The sequence below is a fragment of the Aphelocoma coerulescens genome, chromosome 6 (genome assembly GCF_041296385.1).
Source record: "Aphelocoma coerulescens isolate FSJ_1873_10779 chromosome 6, UR_Acoe_1.0, whole genome shotgun sequence".
NCBI lineage: Eukaryota > Metazoa > Chordata > Aves > Passeriformes > Corvidae > Aphelocoma > Aphelocoma coerulescens.
In genome coordinates this window covers 5,582,945-5,608,176 of record NC_091020.1, presented here as the reverse complement: position 1 = coordinate 5,608,176, position 25,232 = coordinate 5,582,945, and the positions used below count along the sequence as shown (strand labels likewise).

The window sequence follows — 25,232 nt, the reverse complement described above, 5'->3', positions numbered from 1 at the left end:
CCAAGACAGTCTAGATTTAATTATCATTCTTTTGGCTCTTCTCAATAACCAGAAGTGGGTTTTGACTTCCTTGTTCATTTAGAGGGTTGATTTTTGTGTAGTAAATTCCCATGCTGAGATCAAACTGGCTACTGAGCATGGCAAGTGTGAGAGGAGAGACTGGCTCTGCAGTCAGGAGCATTAAATGAAGCAGTAAACTGTGCTTTAGTGATCCTAATGCTGCCAAACCCCTCCCTTAGAGCAGCTAATGGAGCACATGCAGTGTGCTGGAAGGAAGGCTGGTGCTCCTTTGAGCACACCTGGCAGGCCTTGTGGACTTGAGACACACTGAAAAAATCCCACAACACTCAAGGCAGCTTCTTCTCAGGGGTGTACATGCTTTTTTATTAATAATGTGATACCAAGGCATTAGTTACAGATGCTTGATGTCGAGGTGACCTGCATCCAAGGTGTAACCTGGAGACATGAGGGTTTCAGGACAGCCATACCCCCCAGAGCAGGTCACAAGGCCATGTCAGCTCACCTGCTGCCTCTGGAGCCTTAGGAGCAGCAGCAAAGACCAGGAGACGTTACTAAGATCTTAAGGCAAACATGCTGGAGGGAACTGGAGTTGGAAAGAGGTCATTTTTCTTCCAAACTTCTTCTGTTCCGTTTAACTGATTGCAAAGTTAGGGAAGGTGGAAGGAAGAGTGATCTGTAGAATTTTTAATTCATGAGCACTACAGTTTCATGGGGTTTCATAACCAACAGCATAGAAATTTTCCTGTCCCAGCATTTTGAGCTTCCAAACAGAGCAGCCCCAAGAGGAAAGGCACAGCTTATGGTTATTCTTGGTGCCCACACTGGGCCAGGTCAGGCACTGCTGTGCAAACATGGTAATAAATGACCCACAGCAGCAGCCTGGGGTGTGGAGCCATCCCATAATGGCAGTCAGTGACACACAGGAAGTTCTGGCTTTTGAGGGGGCCCTTCACCTTAGCAAATGTTAGGTGCCCATACCAAAGGATCTACTGAATGGCCAAGCAAAGACATCTTGAGTAACAAATGTAGTCTGGGAAAACTCACAACATGGCAAAAAGGCAAGTTAGATCCTTCTAAAGAAAATAGTCCAAGTGGATTTCAGATTCAAAAGGATTCAGGAAAAATTTGTTTTTCTTAAGTACATTGCAGAGGTCTGGACTAGCAGGATTTACCTTCATTACTCACTTCGAGTGCAGCCATTCAGCACTCCCCAGCACAGTCCTGCACTGAGGACTTGTGTGTCAGAAATAACTTCATTCCCTATAGTTGCTTTGGAAAAGTCTCCCCATTCCTAAGATTCAAAATACGTGTATTTCACACACTGGTCTTAGAACAGTGATTTATTTCAACATGGTTCTTTTGTGCAGCAATTAGAAAAGTTTTTTCTTGTTAATGTCTGATTTATCTGAACTGCCAAATGTAACAGTAAGCAGATTTACTGGGGCTCACAGGAGAGAGCAGGGAGCAGAACACAGATTGCTGTTCATGTTCCCAAAGGCCTTTTAAAGAGTTGTCATCCCTGCTGGCTTGCAGTCAGTGCTTTTTTTACTACATTATTACATCCATGTTGTTCCACCACTTGGGCCTTGACCAAGGACAGGTCTTTGGATGCTCCAGTGTGGGCTCATGTTTAGGGCCCAGACTCTGGGCTCACCTGAGCAGCCCAGCTGTGACCTGGTCACGGGGTGACGATGCCCATCAGGGACCTGGCCCAGCAGCACAAGTTTGAAAATCTGTGTCACAAAACAGATCCAGTGCAGTGCGGGCCACTCTCATCCCTGCTGAGGGAGCTCCTAAAGCCTGGTGAATGCAGGATGGCTTTGGGCACTCGGCACACTGCTGCACCTTCCCAACTGCAGCACAGGCCCTGCTGTGCCAGAGACACCAGAGTTTGTCCCTGCAAGACAATCAGTATTGCTTCCAACGTGTGCTTCTAATTAATCCAACAGCATTTTCAAATAATTTAAGCAAGTGTTATCTTACAGATTTAGAGACAAGCAAAACATTAACATATTAAATAAGTCAGGGAAAGGTGAAAAATCAACAGAAATTCAAGATAGGAAGACTTAGTGGCAAAATATTAGACTATTTCTCTGCCTCTGAATTCACTCATGACTTGCACAGGATGGATTCTCTTCTTTGCAGAACCTTTTCTGACAGCAGCATACATTTCTTCTGGCTTCTCTCTTTTAATCAAGGGCTTCTTCTCTGGGGCCTTCATTCTCCACATCACAACTGGATGTCGTGGGCCAGTAGGACTCTGAATCTTGATAATCTTTGTGGATGCAATGTAGGACATCTTCACTGTCTGCACCACAGAATTCATTAAATTTTTGGCAGCCTGAATTAGTGAAGTGACGCTGTCCAACTGTAAGAGGAAACAGAAACATCAGCTTAGAAGTCAGTGTGCTTTTAATCACAGTAGGCACAGGAATAAACAAGAGAGAAAAAGTAAGATTACCAGAGACTAAACCATAATTTCCTCATTTTCTCTTGATGTGTTGGATCACTGTACTCATGCTCTGCTGCTCAGACTTAAAGTGATGTACAGAAATTCAGCTGGAGGAATATATAAATGCTTTTGAAGATAATGCTGATTGTTTTGGTTTTTTCTTTAACAGGAATTCATGATGCTTGTCTGCAGAGTCCTATTGCAATTATTACTGATGGGTAATGAAACCAACTTGCTGAAGAGCTGTGAAAATGTGACCCCTTGCTTCCTTTGTTTCTAGGTAAGGTCTCCAGCTGCTCCTGTCACATTCTGGGCTCCTATATGTGCTCCTGAGCAGTGCTGGGATACCCTGAAGTGTCTGGCTCTGGCAGAGCTGCTGAACCTGTTCTCAGCAGCCAAGATTTGTATGGGATATTAGAAGTAGGATAACACAGAAATCCCAGTGGCTGTGTGGCCTCTCCAGCTGCTTGGGGAGTGCCACCCAAGGGCAGAATGCAAAACAACAAAGCCCATTGCCTATGGCCACTTTCCCCAGCATTCAGCACAGCCATACCAGTGCCACAGCAGGGGCGCCTTCCATCGCTGCTCATGGACAGGAAACAGGAATACTGAGGAAGCTCACTAGGGCTGGGATGTAGAAACGGTAGGATTGCTCTACAAAACTGGAGAGCCTTCACACTTTACCTTGTAAACATCCCCTTTGTTGAAACAGTTGTGTAAAAGCACTGAGGCCAGTTCTCTGAAGGGCCAAGGGTTTAGTGACAGAGTGATCCTGTGCTTTGCTGTCCAGCCCAACCCCAGAGCCTTGGGCAAGGTACAGATTTACAAACTGGGTTATTAAGAAAGGTGCAAAGACTCCTCCCTTTGCCAGGTCAAACGAACTGATCAGGGGAGAGAGTGTGTTATTATTGTCTGTCTTTATTCTGGTTGTGTAACAAAATGCAGGTAAGGCAGAAATAAAAAATACAGCCAAGAGGCTGGATTTAGTTGCAATTTGGAAATGCCTCTGAACTGGCAGAAAAATCTTCCAGTTAATAAAACACACACTGCTGCTCTCTGAAAATGAAAAAAAAAAAAAAAAAATAGAGGTCTGGTAGAATGCATATGTGTGATGGCAAACTGAAATTATCTCAATTCCCCAAGAAAAGGTGTAAAATTTACCAGATGGCCTCTAAAGTTCATTCCCTGCTGCAGCATGTGAACTTTCTAGAAAGGGCTGCCAGTCTCTAGCAGCCACGTGGTGCTTGCAGGGCAGTGTTGCCATTAAGGGGGTAGGTGGGTGTGGTTGGGGACTGCCATATGAACTGAATTAGGGAGTGGGGCTGCCCAGCCCCTCAGCAGTCCTGGCCCTGCAGCACAGCCTCTGTCACACACTTTGATGTGAACATCAAAGCACGTACTGATCATCAAGCCTAATTTCAAACAATTCTTTAACCCGTCTAACACGTTTTAAACCAACCATTTCCCAAAGCTGTAGGCTGTGGGGAAGGTTTTGCTCAGAGCCCCTGTCCCACACTCCCGATATGTGTGCAGCACATCCCTTTCCCCAGGGAGGCTGCCTGGCAGTGAAGCCTTAGCTCAGGGGCAGATGGAGGGGGGCCCTGGCCACACCTCACTGCTGGATGCTGTCACACGGTGTTCACTGTGGCAGGAGGAGATAAGCTTCATAGGAACTCCTGCCTTCATGCTAACCTGAGGCTGCTTAAACACAGGCACACCTGTGCATGCACACACACACGAAATTTCAGTTATCTGTTGTTTTCTAGAACAGCTGACACCACCATAATCCTGACAGCTTCTTGAAAGCTTTGAATAACCTTTTCTTGTTTTCCTCACCATAATGGTTAATACACGTGCAATCCCTTTTCCAACACTGGCATAGTAGTAACACCACTGTGAAGCTGCTGGGACAAAGGAAAAGATGGTTTTGGTTCTGTGGTAGCTGGTGAATGGGCTTCAGGGGCAGTTTTTTCCCCTGAAGTTTCCCAGTGACTCTAGAGTAATTGTTCGTCCTTTGTGAAGCTGCTGGGCCATAGAGGCACATGAGATGGGATGGCAGGCTGGGCAGCAAAAAAATTTGTTTGTGTGGCAGGAAAAGGGCTTCTAGAAGAAACTGGTAGTATCCAGGCAGGATAAAGGCTGGCACAAAACTCTAGCTGTTTTTTTATTGTGACTTCAGTGTGTACTGTGGAACATGGAGAAGGCTGAGGTGAGCACTAGAACTTAGCTGGCCTTTCCTCTCCTGTGGAAACTCAACTGTTACCTCCTCCATCTGCCCCCTGGGGCTCCTTCCACAAAACAGCTGTGGAACAGTCCAGGGCTCCTTCACCCCACCACTGGGATCAAGAAAACAATGTTTTTATTCTTTTTCAAACTCTAATCATAGGTATCTGCTTTAAGCAGCAAACCCACTGCAGGGGTGCCTAGTTCTGATGCGGTTCTAACGGGAAAGCAGCATGCAGCCATGTCAGCCTCGTAGTCTGACACAGGCTCAGGGGTGGGGAACTGTCAACTCCAGCATTTTAAATGCTAAAGATCCAAAGCCTGGCTTCAAACCCAAATGTAGAGCTGTTCAAAGTGGCAGAATTGCCCTGTCCCTTGCCCTGCCAGAGGAACTGAACCTCTGCTGTACCATTAAAGCTCTATGAAAGATGCCCTGAGCCACCATACAGGTACCTGGCCCCAAGCTGTAAGAAATAGTTGTGGTGTGTTCCCTGCTGAGAGGCAGAGCCCACCAGGGGTGTTTGACCTGGGCTTTGCTGCATTACCGGGGGCTGTGGTTCAGGGTGGGGCTGGGCTGAGTCAGGACAGGCACTGATCCCAGGAATTTTACTTGGCAGCTCTGCACAGGCAGTGAGGTAAAGGGACACTCAGTTAATGCTGCCCTTTTGGCTTTCTGTCCACAGTACTGGCAGTGTCTTAGTGTCCGTATGTCCCCTCAGCTTTCTGATGCATTTCTCACATTTGTCTTCTAAAGAAGGGGTGCTGGAGTGGGGGTATTAACTGTGTTCAGAATTTTGGAGAAGCTTTTAGATGTTCTTAGGTGTGTGTACTACAGATGGTAACAATCAGGCCATACATTCAATCTCTTTTTTTGGCTTTAGAGAGCAGCTGTTTTTCTACCTCAGTGCCAGTAACACTGTAGAGTTTGGTGCAAATCTGTTGTTCTGTAAAACTGATGTACTCGAGAACTGTCTTCACTTGGATGCTTTTATCTCAGATATTCAGCAGGCTCTTCAAGGTCTCATATCCAGGAAAACTGAAGGAATGAAACTTGGCATAAATGAAAGACTGATACAATATTCATTGAGCATTTAAGTTCATTTCACTTAGAGCGATGTAGCTGCAAACTCTCCAGTGCACAGCAAGCGGTACATAAAGATTCACTAGCAAAACAAACAAACCAACCAACCCCAAACTAAAAGCTGTTTTATTTTTGCCTAACTCCACTTTGGCTCTTTCAGCGTTTTCTATGAAGACGCAAGGTTCCAGCCTCCAGATTTTACAGGTCTGTGTGAGTTAAGACAGTAATTCACTAAAGGCTTTAGGAAAAACATCTCTTGCCGTTTCTTTCCTCACCTGTCTTGTGAGCATTAAGTACTTGGTTTCCATTGTAAAGGGAATTCAGACTTATTCTGACCACTGTAATTTCACACTGGGGTGTGAAACACACAAGATACAGAGCAGATGCCAGTATTTTTTAAGAAAAAAACCCCACCCCAAATCAGGCTGGCAGCACTCATGCTGAAATCCACTCCCATCTCCAGCACTTTTATTCCTCCTCTGTGATGAGTCCTGAGAGCAAGAAAGCAAACCCTCCACTGAGTAACAAAGCTGAAAGGAGGTTAGACAAGAAATTAATTTTGAAACTTTTCAGTTTGTTTACATACATTGTATTTTTTCTCATTTTTGTGAAGTAATTTCATGTCTTGGCAGTAGTGGCTATCCATTGCTATAAAATGTTGAACAATATAATAACTGATATGGGCAGTTATTTTTATTCAGAATAACTAAGAGACTCATGACTTGGAATTTGAAGAAACCCTTCTGCTATCTTTTTCTGTTCAGTGCACTAAAAAATGCTTGCATTGTCACATGTCAGCAGGAGCTGTAACTCCTGTAGCAGTTAAGTACAAACTCTCCTTATTGCAGAGCACGTAGAGAAGCCAGGCTCCTGCTCCTGTTGCTTGTGTGGATGTGCAGGTGCTGTCCCTTAGCCATAAGGAAGTGACAGACATGTGCCTTCTGGAGTAAAGGTGTGAGGGCCTGCAGAACAGCCCTCCCAAAGGGTTCTGTGTAACATGGCAGTGCCTGGAGCCCTGCCTGGGACACCCAGACTGCTCTGCTGGGAGGATTCTTGGGGTTTTTACAGGGAACTGTAAGGTTTTGCTATTGGAGAACAGATGTAGCAGTTGGCTGTTTACAATCTCCCAAGTTGTATTTACAGTTCAGCCAGTTCTAGGTTTTTCATACAGGTGGAAGCTGAGAACTAACATCAGAGTTTTTATCAGCGTTTGAAGTCTGAACTTAAAATTCTTTTGGAAACAAGCTCAGTTATTAAAAATTTATTTTAATTGAAATGCATGGTGCATTAAATACATTCCTAGAAGCAGATTTCCTTTGCTACACTATACTGAGAGACCAAGACTGAATTTTTATTTCTTTGACAGCTACATCTGAAAGTAACACAAGTTCTACATTTTGTGGAGAGCACTGTCTGAGTAGTGCTGCATTTAAGATAAGGATTCCTCACTCCATAGTGCTTTTGATTGTAGCCCTACTTTTTTACTAGGTTTAGCTATTTGCTGTTTTGAATTATTTTATGGTTCTTTCACTAAGGTTTCTATATGAAATAGTCATTGAATCCCTTAAGAGTAAAAGTAGCAGAACAATCCAAACAGGTAAATTATTAAGAGTGAAATCTCGACTGTTGAAGGCACTGGAATTTTTGCTGCGCCTTGGCCAGGATTTTAACACCACTTACTTGCCTTGTGTTCTGAGCCACACTGTTTTCCCCACTTAAGAGTGTAGTGTTAATTTTGTTTTAATGGAAACGGAGATCTTGGTCTAACAGTGACACCAGAAGATGGGTGTCCAAGAAAGCCCAGCAAAGTTAGAACTGGAAGCACTTGATTACCTGCCGTGTTTGCTCACGCAGCTGCCAGGTGACACTCAGAACTTGCCACAGATTCAACCCAGTACAGCTTAGATAGGAAATAAGCCAAAGGGAGGCCTGCCATGGTGATTCTTTTCTCTGGAACTGTTCCCTCAGCGTTCTGCTCACCTCTGCTTTGCCATGCCCTCCCTCTGGGATATTGGAGAGGTTTCATCCCCATTCATGGAAGTGGCCTCAGGAAATCAGCTTCACTGCTTGGATTTCTTTTCAAGGAACTGAGTTTTCCTAAAAACGCGGCTGTTATCTATGTCTGCCTATCCATCTAGTGATTGCATTGAACACCTCAGGCGTGTCTGCAGTTTTTCTGGGTTTTACCCATTTTTCAGGTGGGGAAATTGAATCTAATGGACTAAAAACTAACCATTACCAGAGTCTGCTTCAGGCTAAGTAGGATTCAAAGAACTGAAACTGAGTTCTATGATTAGCTCAGGCCTGTGTCCAAGTGAAATGATAAACAACTTACATTAAGGGCTGTGAATTGTTCCTGTGCAACGCCATAATGGAGCAGATGCTTAGCCAGGAGGATAGCTCAGCCCCTCCCCATTACTGCTGCTTTCACTTCCAGGGAGGATTTTAAAAAAAGGAATCTATTTTTTTAAAAACAGGCCCTTGAGAAAAAGGGAGCAGCAGCTTAATATAAATCCTTTCCTTGCTGTTGAGGAAGAAATTGAGTGTTTGTTGCAATAATCTTTTTACATGCACTGGGTCTAAGACACATCCTGATTTTGCTAATTAACAGATTAATCATTACTAGGAAAAGTTAACTGTTCTGTAGTGTGCGTTACCAGAAACACTTCTTACTGCTTTAAATTAGTTTTTCTCAGTAGATGCAGTTTGGAAAGCAATAGTAACTGAGCTGTCTGTAAGTGACTGACAGGAAAATCTATCCCTTGCTGTGCTTCCAAAGGCCAGGATTTCTATATACACACACCTGCCAGTGTACACTAGGCAAACGCAAGAAAGGTATAGTGTTAGTAGATAACAGAGTGAAACATTTCTGTCAACTCTAGTAGAAGAAAACTTTATTGTATCAGCTCTTGGGGGTTAATGTCAGCTTTTAGAAATTGAGCAGTTCAGTATTTTCAGAGTCAAGTACTGAAATACCTAATTTCATGCATGGTGTGAGGCCCTACATTAACCTCTCACATCCATTCAAAAGCCTGAAGTATGAATTCTCAAGGAGTGCCAAGGCAAATGCCAGCCAGGAGAAGCAAACTGGCTGGACATGGAACAGGAGCTGTGCCCTGGTGCTCAGGGGCACATCTTTGTCAGAGCAGCCTGAAGCAAGGAAAAAGGGATGCTTTTCTACAAAGTTTGCACAGCAGTGAGAGCATGGCAGCAGCACTGAAGGCAGAGGAATGAACTACTCGGACGTGGAGTGACTCAAGTGGGCTGTTAGAGCAGCCCCTATGCCAGTGTGATTCCCAGCTTGCTGCTTTTAGCCCTTTGTTCCTTCCAGTCCTGCTGGGGCTACAATAACGCTGTTCTGCCCATCTCAACTCCTCTTCCAGGGGGAAAGCACACCCAGACCCTAAAAGGAGCTGAAATGCACTGCTCCCATCTCCTGCCCTGCCAGAGGAGCAGCTGTTCAGGAGCTGAGCACGGTGCCAGCTCCTCTCTGGCAGCAGATGAACCCCTCCCAGTGCAGCAAAGGTGTGGGGCTGTTGGCCAGCTGCCACAGCGGTGCACATTGGCCAAGGCAGCCTTTACCTGGAGTATGGAGAGCCAGGGACTGGGACTGTGTCAGCCAAAGGGCTGGTGGCAGAGACCCTCTCTTGTATTTTTCTACCTGCTGGCTTATAGCTTTGCCTCTGTGTTTTCACCTGTGGTTCAGCCTTCAAAGCTGCAACATGTTCATTGATATGTCGTGCTGGAAACTTGTGATTTAACAGGCCTGGGAACTCAGGAAGGGAAACAGATATTTCAGTCCAGCCTTGGAGCATGAAGTTAGACACATTAAAGCACCTCCCTTTGGCACAAAAGTGGTCTGATGTTGGTGTTTAAGTTAAAGTCCGGCTCTTGAGATAGCAGGAGGAAGAGCTGAAGATAAATGAGACATCTGCAGGAACAGCAGAGTGGAACAGCCCTCAGTGCACAGGTAAGGCTGGCCAGCCTGAGAGGGGGTTTCTGTGCCATCAGCAAATTCCGGGATACTGGAACTCTTGAGAGTTTGCTCTTCCAGACCATTCCTTTTTAAGGTCAAGAAGCTTTGTCTCTCTTGCCAAGTACAATATAAAATGAAACAGAAGAAGATAATGACTATAAATAGTATAAAACAGAATTACTTTGCAAAGTCAGGGAGCACAATATATAAGACATGTTCATTTTCTGCCCTGGGATACAATTCTCTTAAAGCCATTCTAGGAAAAACATCAACCTGGCAAGGTAAGGTGCAAGCCTATCACTGTGCAGTGCTTGTAAGTGAACTATCAGCTTATCTGCATAAATGAATGCATTTACTGTCAATCTGCATACTGCAACTGTTACCCCATTACATCGTGCCTGAAGAGGCACCAATTTATTCTAATTAATTGAGGGAAATGTCCGTTTCCTGTTTAATCACTCCTAATGAAGACTTAGTGAATCCTCACCGTTTGGAGTTGAGCAGCTTAGACCGTGGCAATGTAAGCAGTGCTGCTTACAAATGTAAGTTTTGTATGGCACTATGAAAGACTAAATAGTGAGCAAGGAATTTTTAATTAATGAAAACAACAGAACTGCAGTGAATGGAGGATGAGAAGCTGATGATCCACATCTCTTCCTCTCTTTTTCTGTACATCTTCGAACCTCCTTAACAGAGCCTGACTAGAAAGAAAGTACTGGAGCTTGGGGACAGACAGTGAGAAAGGCAGACTGCAAGAGTGTGTGGCCTCAAGTCCAAAAGCCACTAATTGAGGAGAGCTATCAGCTGGGAAGTCCCCTAAGCATCCCAGCTGCCCCAGAGAAAGTGGCTTATGGACCCACACTAATGGTACAGCCAAGTATGAACTGTAGGTAAGAAACCCTCCAGGGCAGGGGGCCCCGCACTGCTGCAGGACAGACAAGGGCACAGGGCACACAGATCAAAAACAGCTGAAGATGGAGCTGTGTTTATGGATTTCAGCATAGTTTTTCACATGCATAATGCTCTTTGTTGTCACAGAGTAAGTGCCACACTGAGCTATGGTGGCAGCCAGCAACACCTCCTCCTCCAGTGCAGGTCATCATGTAGGTGAGAACACACTTGCTGCTGACAGAGGCACAGCTGCCCTTGTGCCATGGCACTGCTTCATGGTGCTATCTAGGGTTAACCTGTAACACCAGTTCAGGGCTCCTTTACTTGCTCCACCACAGCATCATCCTGAACTGGGATTGTGACTTAGCTCTGTTTCAAGAAGATGGTTCTTTTGCAGAGCTGCAAAGATGTGATACTACATCCTCTGCTCTTCATCCCTCTCTTCCTTCCTCTGCATTGGTCTTTAGGCTTCAATAGAAGGGGGTTTAGGTTATTTTTTAATGAATTGCTACTCTTGTGAGAAGGAATTTTGCTTGAGGGTGATTTAAATCCAAGATCCTTGTGCACACCTCTAATGGCTGGAGAAGAGAGGTGTGGGGTAAATGTATGACCCATCTCAGCACTGTGCTTTTTATGTGTGGATTCCACCAGCTTGTACTCAGTCATTCTCCATTTGTTTCTCAAAGTGGATTTGTCACTGTAGAAGTTGGTACTAACTCATCTGAATGTGGAAATGTGTTGTTTCTTACAGGAGAGGAACTTCCCCCCTCAGCTTTTCTAACCCTAATCCTGTCCCAGCTCCTGAAGGAGGTGGGAGAGAAGGAGAGACTGTGAGGAGCCAAGGTCAGCCAGAGGAGGGATGCCCAAGGACCAGGGAGGTCATTCCTGGCACACAGGTACATGGCTGCAGGAGGGAGCAAACAATGCAGTAACCTTGTAAGTAGGATTATTTCCTAATGTTGTTTCTGGTAGGTTTTATTTTCCCTGTAGCAGGTCTTCACCAACCAGAGGAAAGATTCAGTTTCAGGTATTTGGAGATTCGTGAGTTTTTTACTTAATGCACAGTAAAACCTTTACTATCTGCAAGCTGAGGGCCTCTTTTTTTTCTTAATCATCTTGCTGTCTCCTTTTCTGATTCTCATTCAGAAAAGATGAGGACTGGAGAGAATACAAAATCTAATCCACAAACAAAAAGGTGAAGAAAACAATGTGAGTATTCTACAGCAGAAGGCAGAAAGAGCAAGAACCAAACTTGGTTCCAACATGTGGCTTTGTTGTAACCCACACTGGTCACAGAACTGCTTGTGAAAAGAAATAAGTAAGGAAGAGAAGCTTTGTTAATGTGCAGCCCTAGTGAAAACAAGTATTGGCCTCAGAAATTATAGAGTCAATTAAAATTACTTACTTAACAGTAGGTTCCAGAGGTTCAGATGTGGTCTCTAATCATTTGAATAGCCAAGCACAAGCATCCTATAGCAATGAGGGTTTCAAATCCCACCTCAGGAAAAAAGGCTTCATTTCTGATTAGTTTATAAACCACATAAAATGTAATAATAGTTTTATTGAGAGATAGATAGGGATAGGTAGGCCTAGACAGAGGCAGAGATAGATATGTACAGGTATCAATGGATAGAGACAGGGACAGACAGGCAAGAGAGAGGTGAAATAGAGACAGGTACAGAGAGGTAGACACACAGCTCTAGAGAGGGGCAGAGATGAATAGAGACAGCTAAAAATGGCTATTGACAGGTGCAGAGAGATAGAGCCAAACATGGACAAGGAGAGAGAGAGACTGACATATTGACAGATGGACAGAGGTGCTGACAGAATTTGACAGGTAGAGATAGATATTGAGAGATAAAAGACATTTTTGACAGATAGAGGTATGGACAGATACACAGAGGTAGTGACAGGTACAGATAGATTGTTAGATTCTGTCAGATGCTGTTAGATTTTGTCAGATTCCAACAGATTCTGTTAGATTTTGTCAGATATTGACAGGTACGGAGAGGGAGATTGACAGGTGGAGTAAGTGGAGATGGATAGAGACGGAGACAAGTATAGAGATAGGTATAGATAGGTATAGACAAATAGTGATAGGTATAGCTATATAGGTAGATGTGTCTATATTACAGAGGTGTAGATAGATATATATAGACAGAGATAGGTTTAGACAGGTAGAGCTGAATAGTGACAGGTATAGACAGGTACAGATAGGTGTTCACAGGTATGGACCAGGTTTAGATGGATAAAGATATAGACAGGTATAGGTAAGTATGGACAGATACAAGTATAGATAGGTATAAATAGGTATGGTTTGATAGAGACGTATAGGCAAAGATAGGATAAGACAAATACAGACAGCTGTAGATAGGTACAGATAGATACAGACCAATAGAGACAGACCAGGTATACAGACAGGAATAGATGGGGATGGACAGAGATGGGTAACGTGAGATAGGTGTAAATGGATAAAGACAGAGACAGAGCTAGGCAGACACATGTATAGGGCAGAGACAGATTAGGTAGATAGATGTAGAGATGGACAGGTACAGATATAGACAGGTATAGATACATACAGACAGACATAGATAGGTATATACAGAGATAGCTATAGATGAATACAGATAGCCAGTGATAGGTACAGACAGAGACAGAGGTAGAGCTGGGGGGAGAGAAAGCTACAGCTAGAGAGAGATACAGAGAGAATTCCAGACTACGTGAATGTGAAGTTCTCTTAAATATAGTGCCAAGTATGTAAAGGGTAGCAATACGCCTGGTGTCTTACCTGGTTTTGGTGCCATGTAGCAGATTTATACCTTGAAATCATAATCCCATGTGCTCCACGGGGGTAGTAACACATCACAGAATATGGGAATGTGAAGGCATTTTATGGATGGCTGTGCTGATGCCAAGTGCATAAACATTCCATAAAATCATGAGCAATGTCTTTTCTACCACTAATGATACTTGGCTGAAATGGCATGAATAACTCTTAAATTAAAGCAAAATCAAGAAATTCACTCAGGAATCAGGTCACCTTGCTCTTCATTTTATTTATTTCTGTAGACATGCAGAATGCCCTGCAGCATTTCTTTCTGACCTGGAACTCCACCCCTGGAGTGTCTTTATTGTGTTCAGACACACACATGAGCATATTCCACATGTGTAAGTCAGTGCACCAGCATTTTCAAGTGGGTTATAGTTCTTAAAGCCAAACTCCTTCAGAGTAAGAGTGATAATGCATAATGCGGTTGGAGAGTTTAAAAAAAGAAAAAGGTGATTGCTCTTCCTTTAAAGCTGTAAGTCTTACCTTCACTGTCGTAGGTTCTCGCTGTTAAGTGGGTGTTAGAAGAGAAAACAGGATTTGGTGTGACACTGGAACATGCTACAAGCACAGGAAAGCCCAACTCAAATGTAACATGTAGTTTGACTAACAGAGTAATTGATGCCATTTTTCTACTTACTGCAGACATGATGAGCTCTCCACCAAGATTCTGGATTTCTGCTTTAACCTGGCTGCAGATCTTGAGCTGATGGGAGTACAGCTTGATCTGTTCTAGGTAAGCCAGTAAATCCTGCTTACATGACTGGTCTGGGCACTGAAAAGAACAATAAATAAAGCATTTCAGTAACTGCTGACTCAAAATGATGTCTCAGGAATCACATTAAAACTTCACTGAGGAATATTCCAGTTGCACACTACTGGAGCCTTGCTTTTCACTGCAGCAGTATCAGGCTGCAAAGTTCATTCCTCTTGGGAAGCTTTTCAATGCAATAGTTGGAAGCTCAAATTAAGCCTCAAATTCCCCATGTGCACTCTTGTAGTTAACTTTGCTGTGCTTGCCTTAGCAGTATTTCTAAATACATCCCCTTCAAGGTATGGAGTAACTACTTCAACTCCTAAGATAATCTCTATTTAAGAAAATACCACCACTAACAGTGATGAGGGCAATATAAACACAGATTTTGTAGGCAGTGTAAACATACATGCAGAAACATGCTACCATTTCTGTATTATGCTTTATCTTGTTGTAATCTGATCTGTGGGGGTTTCTGTGTTCCACCCAGCATGTATTCAACTCAATCTGCAGATCTTCTCTAGCAGTGGGAACAGCAAAATAAGAATGTCTTACAGAAAACGCACCGATTGCAGTATTTTTAACAACGCATTTTAAAAATAAAAATAGGGTCTTTCTAACCTAATTTTTGTGAAGTCCCAAAATATGTGGAGTGCTTGGAGCGCAGTGGTGCTCTGTGGTACCAGGCCAGACACCAAAGGCTGATTTTCATTGCTCTGGCAGAATAAAGGTATCATAAGGGGAATGGTGAGCCCCTGTTGTGCTCCCACAGCTGGACAGAGTGATAAATAAGCATGAGATCCCTGCAGGTTTTCAGAGCCATGGCTTTGGCCTGTGTGGTACTTACATGATATAAACACAGCTCCTTCCTTTCAACAGGAAACTGCTCAGCTTCGCATACTGAAAAAGCAAAGATACATCCCCACCAACTGCACACTCTCAACAATTACCTGTGGTCTTATTGAAACTTCTGCTCTTATGAATTGTGGTCAAGGGATTTAAATCAAAAACCTGCCAGGAGTCAGAAAAAGCACCAACTCTGCTTAATTCCAAAAATATTTCAGCCCCTGGCTTTGCTGAAGAAACAGGATGTGTTCAAAGGGCTGGTGTGATGATTCTCCATGGCTGTGCAATGATGTTAAGCAAGTTCAGGCTTTAGACTTAGCAAAAGGTAACAGTAAGTAAGTGTTGCGGTGAACCATGACCAACCCCAGGGCCAGCCCCAAAAGCCTTAACAGAGCAGCCAAGAGGCTGTGATCCATGCCTTACCTGTGGCTGCAGCTCTCCCTTTCCCATATTTCTCATACTCGGTTGTATTTCCAAAGAGTTCTATGTTCTTCAGCAGCTAATTGGTCTGTGTTACTCCTCCCCTCCTACCACTTCCCCCTTTGGCTGTAACCCCTTCTCCCTGCCCCAGTAACACCCCCTGGCTGATGTATCCTTGGTTACTGTGTATTTTCTGCGCCTGTTTGTCGGGGTGCGTGGCTTGTCTTTCTCGTGGGTTTTTACCCTGCAATAAACGCTCTTCCCCCACGTGGAGTCCCTCCGCTTGATCCTACCCCCTTTGCGTGCCCAGCCATCGGGGAGCCAGGCGAACACGGGCAGGTGCTGCGCTGGCTTCCCCCACGCCGCCATGGGACTCCAGCTGTGCCGCTCGGGGCAGGCAGCAGTTGGCTCGGTACCAGGACAAAGTGCTAGCCCGGGACGGTACCGTAGCAAATAAGGAAGGTCAGAGTGTACAATTTTAAATTAATAATATGACTTAACATCAGTCCTTACCTCATGTTCTCTTATATCCATTATTGTTTCCTGTATTTGGGCACAGTTTACAACAAAACAAGAAGACGACCTTGACATGTTCTATGCATGGTGTTTTCAAAATACTAGCACGTTATGGAAAACTGCCCTAAAATATCTTTGAGTATTCCAGCTTTCTAAACAGGCACTGAGTTACAATTATATAAATACTGATTTGGGCAGTCCTTAAAGCAGTGCTTAGGAAGGAAGAAACACTGTTTCATATAAGTAATAAAAAATTATACTTCCGGTCAACTACAGTGTAATCCCTTAAAGCATCAGAACTAATTATACCAAGATGGTGTGTATTCCTGGAATGAGATTCTTCCTCCTCCCTTGTTTTTCTTTCCTGAATTACACTTTGATTTTATTCCTCTGGCCAGAAAAACTCAAGAGAAAGGTGTATAGGGTGCCAGCAGAGTGCCTCACCCACTTCAAGCTGTGACAATACCAATTACCAAAGTTCAGCAACAAGAATGATCATTATATAGTACTCTTTTATATAATAATAAGTGTCAGGCTAGTCACAGTCTCCCTTACATAGCTTTACAGAATAAACGTGTACCATTTTTGGAATGCTACAGATGATACACATCAAAGGCCAGGAAATTGCACTCAAGAACAAGGCCTTGAAGTTCTCTGGAAAGAGTTTCAATGCCAGAAGCATTCAAAAAAGCACATGCAGGGCAATGAATAAGAATGTTCTCCTAAAATGTAATTATGCAACTGTACAAGTCTGTGGCATATCCATAGCTCCACTATCCAAGGAGATACAGGGCATCTTTGCCCTGCACTGGCCATGCCAAGCCCAGACAGAAAAAGAAAGATTTTAATGAATCCTGGTATTCTTTCCTCTGTTACAAACCCAAGGGGTCATTAAAAATTACTCCCAGGAGTGCAAAACAAAGGAAATGGTTTTTAATATGGGGTTGTTAAGTTGACAAAAATCTTTGTTACAGAATGGTTATATTAAAAACTTACATAGGTTAAAGAAGTTACTGGACAAATGAATGGAAAAATATCAAGGATTATTTCACCTGTCAAGTGTATCAAAAATACATTTGGTTAAGTACATTCTGGTGTGGCTGCTGGAGGCTGGGAGCACCATGAAAGTCACACCATTATCTCTCCAGTCGTGTCAATATTCATTATTAACCCCTGTCAGCAGGCAGGAAACAGCCCAAACCAAGCCTAAGGTCTGGCCACAACACTTCAGCAGAGGATCTGGCCCAGCCAGGGCCTTGCTCAGCACACACAGCCGTGTTTACTCACAGAGTACACGGAACAAGCCTACACCTCTCTGAGCAGGAACAAGCACTGCAAAAAATTAAACCTCATGCCTTGTAGCCTATCAGACCAACCATCAACAGATGTTAGGAACAAACGTACTGTAGGGAGGACACTGCAGAAAGAATCTTCTCCCTATTGCTCAGGAGCAGCTGGTACAAGCAGCACCTGCTCACCAGTGAAACCAAACACCAGGCTGCAACAGAAGGACAACTAATAAATGCTGAGTTTCATCATCCCACAGGCAAGTGATGGTTACCAGTCTAAGTGCTGCACCCTCCTAACTGTAGAACCCAGCAAGCTCTGAAAGGTTTTTCCCCACACATCCTGCAGGTAGGGGCTGTTGCTAACAAGGGCTTTCTGTCAGAGCAGCAGCAGAACAGACCTTCATCCCAAAAATGCAGTGGTCTTTTACCTAACAGAATATCCACCAGAACCTCCAAACAATTTGATAAATTAAAATGATGCAGTGATTGAAACCAGCATTCACCATCCAAGTGAAAAAGCCATTGGCAGAGCAGTGGCACAAGGGGTGTGGATGCACAGGAGATCCTGACTGCAGACAGTTCTGGGTTTGGTTTGCTCTCAATTCACCCCTTTGCTAACAAAGTCAGCAGCATTTCTCTAGAATCCAAGTCTGGCTTCAAGGGGATCAATATTGGGGATAATCACCCACCACCTACTACAAATGTGTGCTGTGCACAGACAGAAGGCAGCTTCAGTGCTCCACCAGTGGGGTTCCCATCACCGAAAGGGATTATTTACACTGTGCTTCCCTTATCACCTTAATTAGCTCTGACAAACAGGGCCTGCCTGCCTGGGATCCTAATGGGTGCCAAACAACTGCAACTCTGAGGAGGCTCTTAATACAGACCTCAATCTTCAGCACATTTTGTTAGGCTGGGATGATGTACTCACTGTCTTCGTTATCTTAGGGCTTCCAGGTCACTAAATAGCAAGTGTCTTCTGACAAAAGGAAATGTTTCCTGATAATGACTTTATAATGCTCGTGTGATTCATGTGCATAGGTTGATGTTGATGCTGTAACTGTGGTTATTTTCACCATTGTTAACTCGGAGCCATTCTAAAAGTGCTGTGACTGTGGACTGAAATACAGCTGAGTTCTGCTAATTGTACCACACTGTATCCCTTGCCTTCAGACACAGGAACAGAGAGCTATAAAAATCTGAAATCAAAGAACAGTTGTATCAGAGAGGTTCTGTTGTGGCTGACAAGTTACACAAGACTGCAAATGCAGTTCTGGTGTGGTTTTCTTTTCTTTTTTTCCTAACAAAAAGACACCATGAATGATGCAATTGCAGAGTACTCATTTTGGGTTCTCTGAAATTAGATGGAGTGTAAATCAGAATTACTCATCTGAAAATGTTTTACAAACAGGAAGAGGTCAAAGAGCTACAGCAGTGATTCTTCATTACACAGTGGTGTGTTCTGTAGGGTCCCTGCTCTGGTCTGAGCTACAGGGAAGAGGAAGGAGAGCAGTGCCTTGGCTTCTCTTCTTGCATGAATGCACTCTCACATTACCTTGTCCTGGTCACTGCAAAAGCACAGGAACAGCTGAGTCCTGGGAACCCGGGCACTGACATGATGGGACCTGATTAAATGGCAGTGTCAGAAGTGGTGACAAATACTGAGAGCACAGGCTAAGCTTGATAGCAAGGAGAGAAAAAGTGTCCAGGAAAGTATGTGCAGGAAGAATGGAAGGACTGTCTTGGAAGATCAGTTACTTGAAAATTGAAGCAAATCATACAAATCCTTTTTTCTACATAGTAGAAATTCTACATAATTTGGATGTTAGTAAAAGGCAACATGTGAAATATCCCACTATAAAGTCTGAATGCTGCTCAGGAAGGCACTACTGGCATTCATGGTTTAGTCTGGGCACCAAGTTCCTGAAGGGCTTATCCAGTTTAGCCCAAATTCAGAGAACAATTATTTGCTAGCTCAGAGGAATGTAAAGTTTATTTTATTTTAAGACCCCAGGAGTGCACGGCATAGGAACCCTAGCAAAATAACACCTAAGAAAATTAATTTGAAAATACCTTTGAGATTAAAAAAACCACCACAATGGGAAAAGAGCTTTCTAAGTTAAAGGATACTTGGCACAGCCAAAAAAGGTTACAGAATTTAGAAGATCTCTAGCCACCCAAGGAATGAGAGGATCATACTAAGAATATCTGTAATAGGAGCAATAAAGCAAGATTGTCTTTTTTACTAAGCTTGACACCGATCTAGCACTAATTGCAGTTGTGTTCACCACAACTAAAAGGGCTGCTTTGGATTATCTTTTGGTTTGATTTGTGTTTGGGTTTTTCAATTGCATCTGCTCATTTGGTTTTAGTGCATGTAATGTAAAATTGCATCTAAAGTCCAAGCTAGATCTGTAAGTAAGGAGTGCCCTTCAGATGCTCCCAGGTGTCATCGGTGTGCAGTTCTGAGCCAGGGCAAACGGAGGGGGTTGGAGTGAATTCAGAAAAGGGTTACAATAACCTGAATCATGTCACATTTCCCAGCAGCTCTGTGGGGACACACGAGTTACCACCACCAGCAGTTCACAAATACTTTGTCCTCATGCTGATTTGTTCATGTTTCTAGTCTGGAGTTGCTATAACAATACAGCTGAAATCTTTCTTTCCTAAAAGAAATGTTTCAGTGAGAGTGGATTCCCTGTCCTAAAACCAGCAAGAATTTATGACCCTTACTCATCTTTGGCTTTGCTATCACATAGTTTCCTGCAGTGTGTAAGTGACAGGGTTGAATTTTAATCTGTAACAAATAAAATCTTGAAAGGAGCTGTTGTCCAGTGCTGGAAAAATACATGTCAGGATCAGGAATGGGGAGTCCAGACATTTTACGTATTTTTCCACAAATCTAATCACAACTGTATAGATGCAAAGTAGAAATTGTTTGTCTTGTTATCTGGAATTCAGGGAGACTAATGACAACCACTAACAGACTGGTGTTGCTTCCTAGACAGCAGAAAAGCAAGCACTGAATATGAAAATAAAGAGTGAAGGGAAGAGAGAGAGCACATGAGGGTGTGGAAATAGTTGACTACTGTGCTGCCCTGGACCTGAAAGGCAGCCACACAGGAAAGAAATGCTTCAGATGTGACACTTGCACATAGCCACTTCCTGCATTCCTCTATTGGTCTTGTAGGGCCCAAACCCAACCCAGCCAGCCTGCTGAGGAGGCTGCAGGTGTGCTCAGGTGCCACTGCAGCTCCCTTAGCCAGGCTGCTGAGTTACCTTGGTCCTGGCTGGGCTGGTCTGGGGAGAGGTTGGGCCATCTGCTGATTTAAAAATCCTACAGAAATAAAGCACACCTTCCAGCTCTAACACTGCATTTCATGGTGATAAATAACTCTTACAAAGGCAAAACCAAAAATCACCTTGAAACTGCAGATTTGCAGAGGCCAAAACAGCTGGGGGGGGGCAGAGAAGGAAGGTACAGCAAAAGCATGGAATCAGTAACTCTGCAGAGGGTGGAAAACAAATCATTCTGGAGCCAGGCAAGTCAGTCCTCTTCCTTAGCTGGTGCTGAGACCAAGCATCTGCCCAGAGCAGCAGAGCTCCTGTGCCAGTGCCATCATCTTGTGTTCCCACAGCTCACCTGGAACAGCTCTGGTTGCTACCAGGTTATTTACCCAAGTCAATCAGGAGAGGACGAGCCTGCACCTCTAAACTGCTGCCTCCACAGCTGGCCTGGCTTTGCCTGGCATGGAGTTCATGTTCCCCTCAGTGGCTGGCCCCGTGCAGTGCTGGATTAAGTATGGGAAGGAAGTTGGTAGCACAAGTGAAGGACCTTTTTCAGTGTCCCACGCTCTGCCAATGAGCGGTGCACAAACAGCTGGGGGGGAGCATGGCCAGGACAGGTGACCCAAACTGGCCAAAAGCTATTCCATTCCAATTCCATGGAGTGTCAAGCCCAGTATGGACACTGAGGGCAACTTACCTGGAAGGGGCCGATTGCTGTTCAGGAACAGGCTGGGCATCGGTCAGCACGTGCTGGGGAATTGTGTTGGGCATCACTTCTTTCTCCCGGTTTCAGTCCTCTCTCTCAGCATCAATATTACTACTAATATTACTATTATTTTTTGTTTAAATTATTAGGCATTTTACCTCAATCCATGAGTTTTCTCCTTGTTCCAGGAGTAGGTGACCAAGCAGCTTGTTATGGGTTAGCAAGCATAGTCCTGGAAGTGATGTTCTTGCAAAGGGGTGCTTACAGCTTCCTCTGGGACCTGATAGAACCTATCAGCTGGCCAGTTTGAATATGGACAATTCTTTAAGCCACTTAAGCTTGTGACCGCCTCTGTGATACACACTTAAGGATAGACAAACTCCCACCCCAGCTCTCTCTCGTTTCCAGCACTGGGACAGGTGGCTGCAGGCCCCGTGCAGGGGCCAGCGGGCCTGGCCAGGCCCTGCTCGAGCCAGGCTGGGCTGGGCCACAGCCATCTTGGAGCCGATGGGCCCTGTTCCACCCACAGAACCCCCCCGCAGCCCTGCTGTGGGCAGCCGGAGCGGCTCGGCTCCCCCTCTCCAGTGCGGCCAAGATTCAGCTGAAGGTGCCCCAGTCCAGCAAAGATCATGTGACCAACAGCGATAAGCGACATTCCAGCTGCAAGGCCGAGGTGAGATTAACCCTTTTAGTGCTGTGAAGAGCTGAAAAGCTGAGGGATAAGAAAGAGGAGATGCTTAAAGCTGAAATTCTGTTGTGAAGCTATGATATATCAGAGTACCCACTGTAATTTCATGAAGATCTGGGGGGTGGAGTGTTCAACTCGTAAGCAAAAGCACCTGCGCTGAGATAGGCAGAGGCTGACGCAGCTGTAATTTCATGAGAAGTTTGGACAGGGAGAGATGAACCAAATGAGGACTGTTGCTCCAAATGGGAAAGGAGAAAAACCTCAGTTCCTAGAGATGCTCCCAGAGATAGTCCTAGAGATGAAGATGAGGAAGACCCTTTGCTCCCAGGGAAAGAGAAGGGTCTCTGTTCCTAGAGATTAAATGTTCCCAGAGATGGGTGAAGGGAACTTTTATTTCTGAACAGCTCAACCTTAAAATTTTACCCTAGTAATTCAAGAGTGGACCCTTGAAAGCAGTTGTGGGAAAAGCTGCAAGTCAGGGGAAGGGACTCACATGAGAGCAGAAAACCAGCCTGGGCAGCTGTCTCTTTGTGATACTGTTTTCATAGCATGGGCAAGAGAGACTCCTCTTCCTAAATGGACTGAACAAGGTTATTATGGAAGTGGTAAACAGACTGAACATCTCAAGGGTTGTCTTTTTACATGTCAGTGGGAGAAGGGAGAAAGGTGAGGGGAGGAGAAGGGTTATGAAGGTGTGGTATGAATTTTTTTTCCCTTCTTTTAGGTCTGTTAATAAACTTCTTTATATTCTTTCAAGTTTGGTGCCTGCTTTGCATTTCTCCTAATTCTTATCTCACAGAAGATAAACAGTAATGAGTATTTTGGACCAAACCACTACACAGCTGCATCCTACTCAGTTGCCATCTGGGGTTAAACCAGGACAACAAGCTTTTTATATAACTATTTATATACTAACATATACCTTTATATATATATATATATATATATATATATATATATATATTAAAAAGCAGCTATGAATATATGTATTTTAAATATGCATGCATATACTTGTTCATATATACTGTATGTCTAAAATGCTGCATTCATAGCTTAAGGGAGATCACAAATATTCAGAGACATGTACAAATGCATGTGTAGATCAGTGCATGTACCTAGAGGTGTGATGTATGTGCACATCCATTTCAGTGTGTACACAAACAGACCACTGATACAAATGGAGAAGAGAATCCTCACAGAGACTCAGACAAGATCTGTATATGTGGTGCCTCAGAAGAGGGGAACAGGACGACAGGCAGCTCTAGAAGTGCCACAGGCACTCCTGTAAGTGACCTTGGGAGGTGTCAGGTGTGTGTGGCTGACAGGGACAGAGGTCCCGCAGTGCTCCATCAGTAACTCGCCTGGTCAGCGATGAGCCGTGCCAGGACGTCCATGCGCGAGCCCGACTCCGAGATCATCTTGGCTGCGTTGATGACATCGGATGTGTGCTTCAGTGGGCCTCTCCCCCTGCAGAGGAAACACAGAAACTGAGAATCAATCACAGCCATGCAAACTAGGTGCCAAACAACTCAAACAAATCCATACTCGGGTGACAGAAATTAAATCCCCCCCCCCCAACCATTTTGCATGTCTCACAAATTTGTATTGTTTGGCATCAACGGGATGATGCAGAAGTACCAGAAAGATGTCCCACAGTTTCTCCATACTGAAAGCACAACCCATGCCAAATCCTGATTTTAAGAAGTTTCTCAAGCAGTTTGCTTTTCCCAGGGTTATATGAAGTTCCTTTCCTTTCCATGAATTTTCTAGTAATATGTTCAAAGGAAGTTCAGCTCAGTGTGGTGTCATTATGGATAGCTGCTCAGAAAAATAGTGGGGTTGGTTTGGTTGGGGTTTTTTAAAATTCAGTTGGTGTACCCAAGCACCAGTGATGTATGAACATCATCGTATGAGATGTATGAACAGGGCTGCAAATCAACCTGCACACACCACTCAGAACACAGATATGCCATATCTGAAAAATACTTCCCAAACAATTTCAGAATTTCAATCTAGGAAAACAGTCAAGTTCCTGTGAACAGTCTGCCAAAACGTCAGCCTCCTACTCTGTATGCTCCCCTCCCAAGCCCAAAAAGCTGCTGTAATTACAGGAGAATGTTTCTAGGAACTAAGAAGTAAAATGTGAATATTTAAGACAGAGAATATGACAGCCATTTTTTTCACATTTGCTTGAGCCTCAGCCTCCTTAGTGCTGAAACACTTCAGCAAAACTAAAATTGACACTTAATTGTACTTCATGTATGTATAAAGTGAGCAATGCTCCTGATCTCAGTTTTGCCTTCCAACTTCTTTGACACAAATACTTTTAGTTTTACTATGCATTTAATTCCTGAAGGCCCCAAATCAATTTCCAAGTTCTGCACTAGACAAAGGAAGTAGACAACATGAAAAAAATTAATGTGACTCGTTTTTCAAATGAGAAGACCCTTTTCCTCAAAGTCAGTATGGTTTCATGTATAAAGAACATTCCAGTTAAAAACTCATTTAGCCTAAAAATATTACAGTATGGACCTCTACAAACACTGCAGTCAGGAAATGATAGTGATGAGAACACAACATGGCAGATAATGTTTACTCTCTTCTTGATTAATCACACTGCTTAGCAAAGAACTCCTTGGGGGAAAGCATACTTTACTAATTATAGTTCCTAGTTCTCAACTCTGGAAGCCCACATTTGGAACAAACTAGAATCAGGTATTTTACACATGATTTTTCTACAGAAAGGCACCTTTTTGTTATGGCAAACCTCCTTGGCAGATTGATCAGTTTATAAAAGTAACAGTGTATGTGGGGAATGAACTTGCAAACACAATCCCCTGTATCTAGGAATCAGTACTCGAACCCTCACCCGTACCCTTCATTTGTCTTTCCTGGTCTTTCCCCTTTGAATCCTTAGTTGTACAACCCAATTCTTATGAGTGCATACTGACTCTTCCCACCATTCCAGGCCACTGGTTCATTGCTATTTGCACTGCAGCAGCTCAAAGGCCAGAGGCTTGTCAGGCATCCACAGCACATCCTTTAGGGGCTCCACAAACTGCCAGCAGCCCAGTACCTTCCTGGGAAGGTCCAACGCAGGCACCAGCCAAGCAATACCAAAGGGGAACACAACCCAGCATTAAAATGGCCAGGAAAGGAGAGATGGCAGGAACAGTTCAAGCCATTGCTAAGGTAACTCTTGTATCATCAGCAGCTTTGCTGACATTTGAAGCTAGCTTAGTATTTTGAGGGTA

General features: G+C 44.0%; 1 protein-coding gene across 12 annotated transcripts in view; it reads right to left on the bottom strand.

Moving 5' to 3' along the window:
- Nucleotides 1-357: 357 nt before the first annotated feature.
- CTNNA3 (catenin alpha 3) overlaps nt 358-25,232 on the bottom strand; it is a 438,881-nt gene continuing 414,006 nt past the window's right edge. For 10 of the 12 annotated variants that reach the window (XM_069019044.1, XM_069019041.1, XM_069019045.1 and 7 more), the window contains 3 exons: nt 23,340-23,445; nt 14,112-14,246; nt 358-2,389 (listed from right to left, as the gene is read on the bottom strand). In XM_069019044.1, coding sequence (XP_068875145.1) covers nt 2,102-2,389; nt 14,112-14,246; nt 23,340-23,445 — 529 coding nt within the window. In that variant the 3' untranslated portion in view covers nt 358-2,101. Of the gene's footprint in view, nt 2,390-11,554; nt 11,821-13,220; nt 13,979-14,111; nt 14,247-23,339; nt 23,446-25,232 lie in introns of those variants that run through there. The other 2 variants (XM_069019048.1, XM_069019047.1) reach the window with 2 other exon arrangements.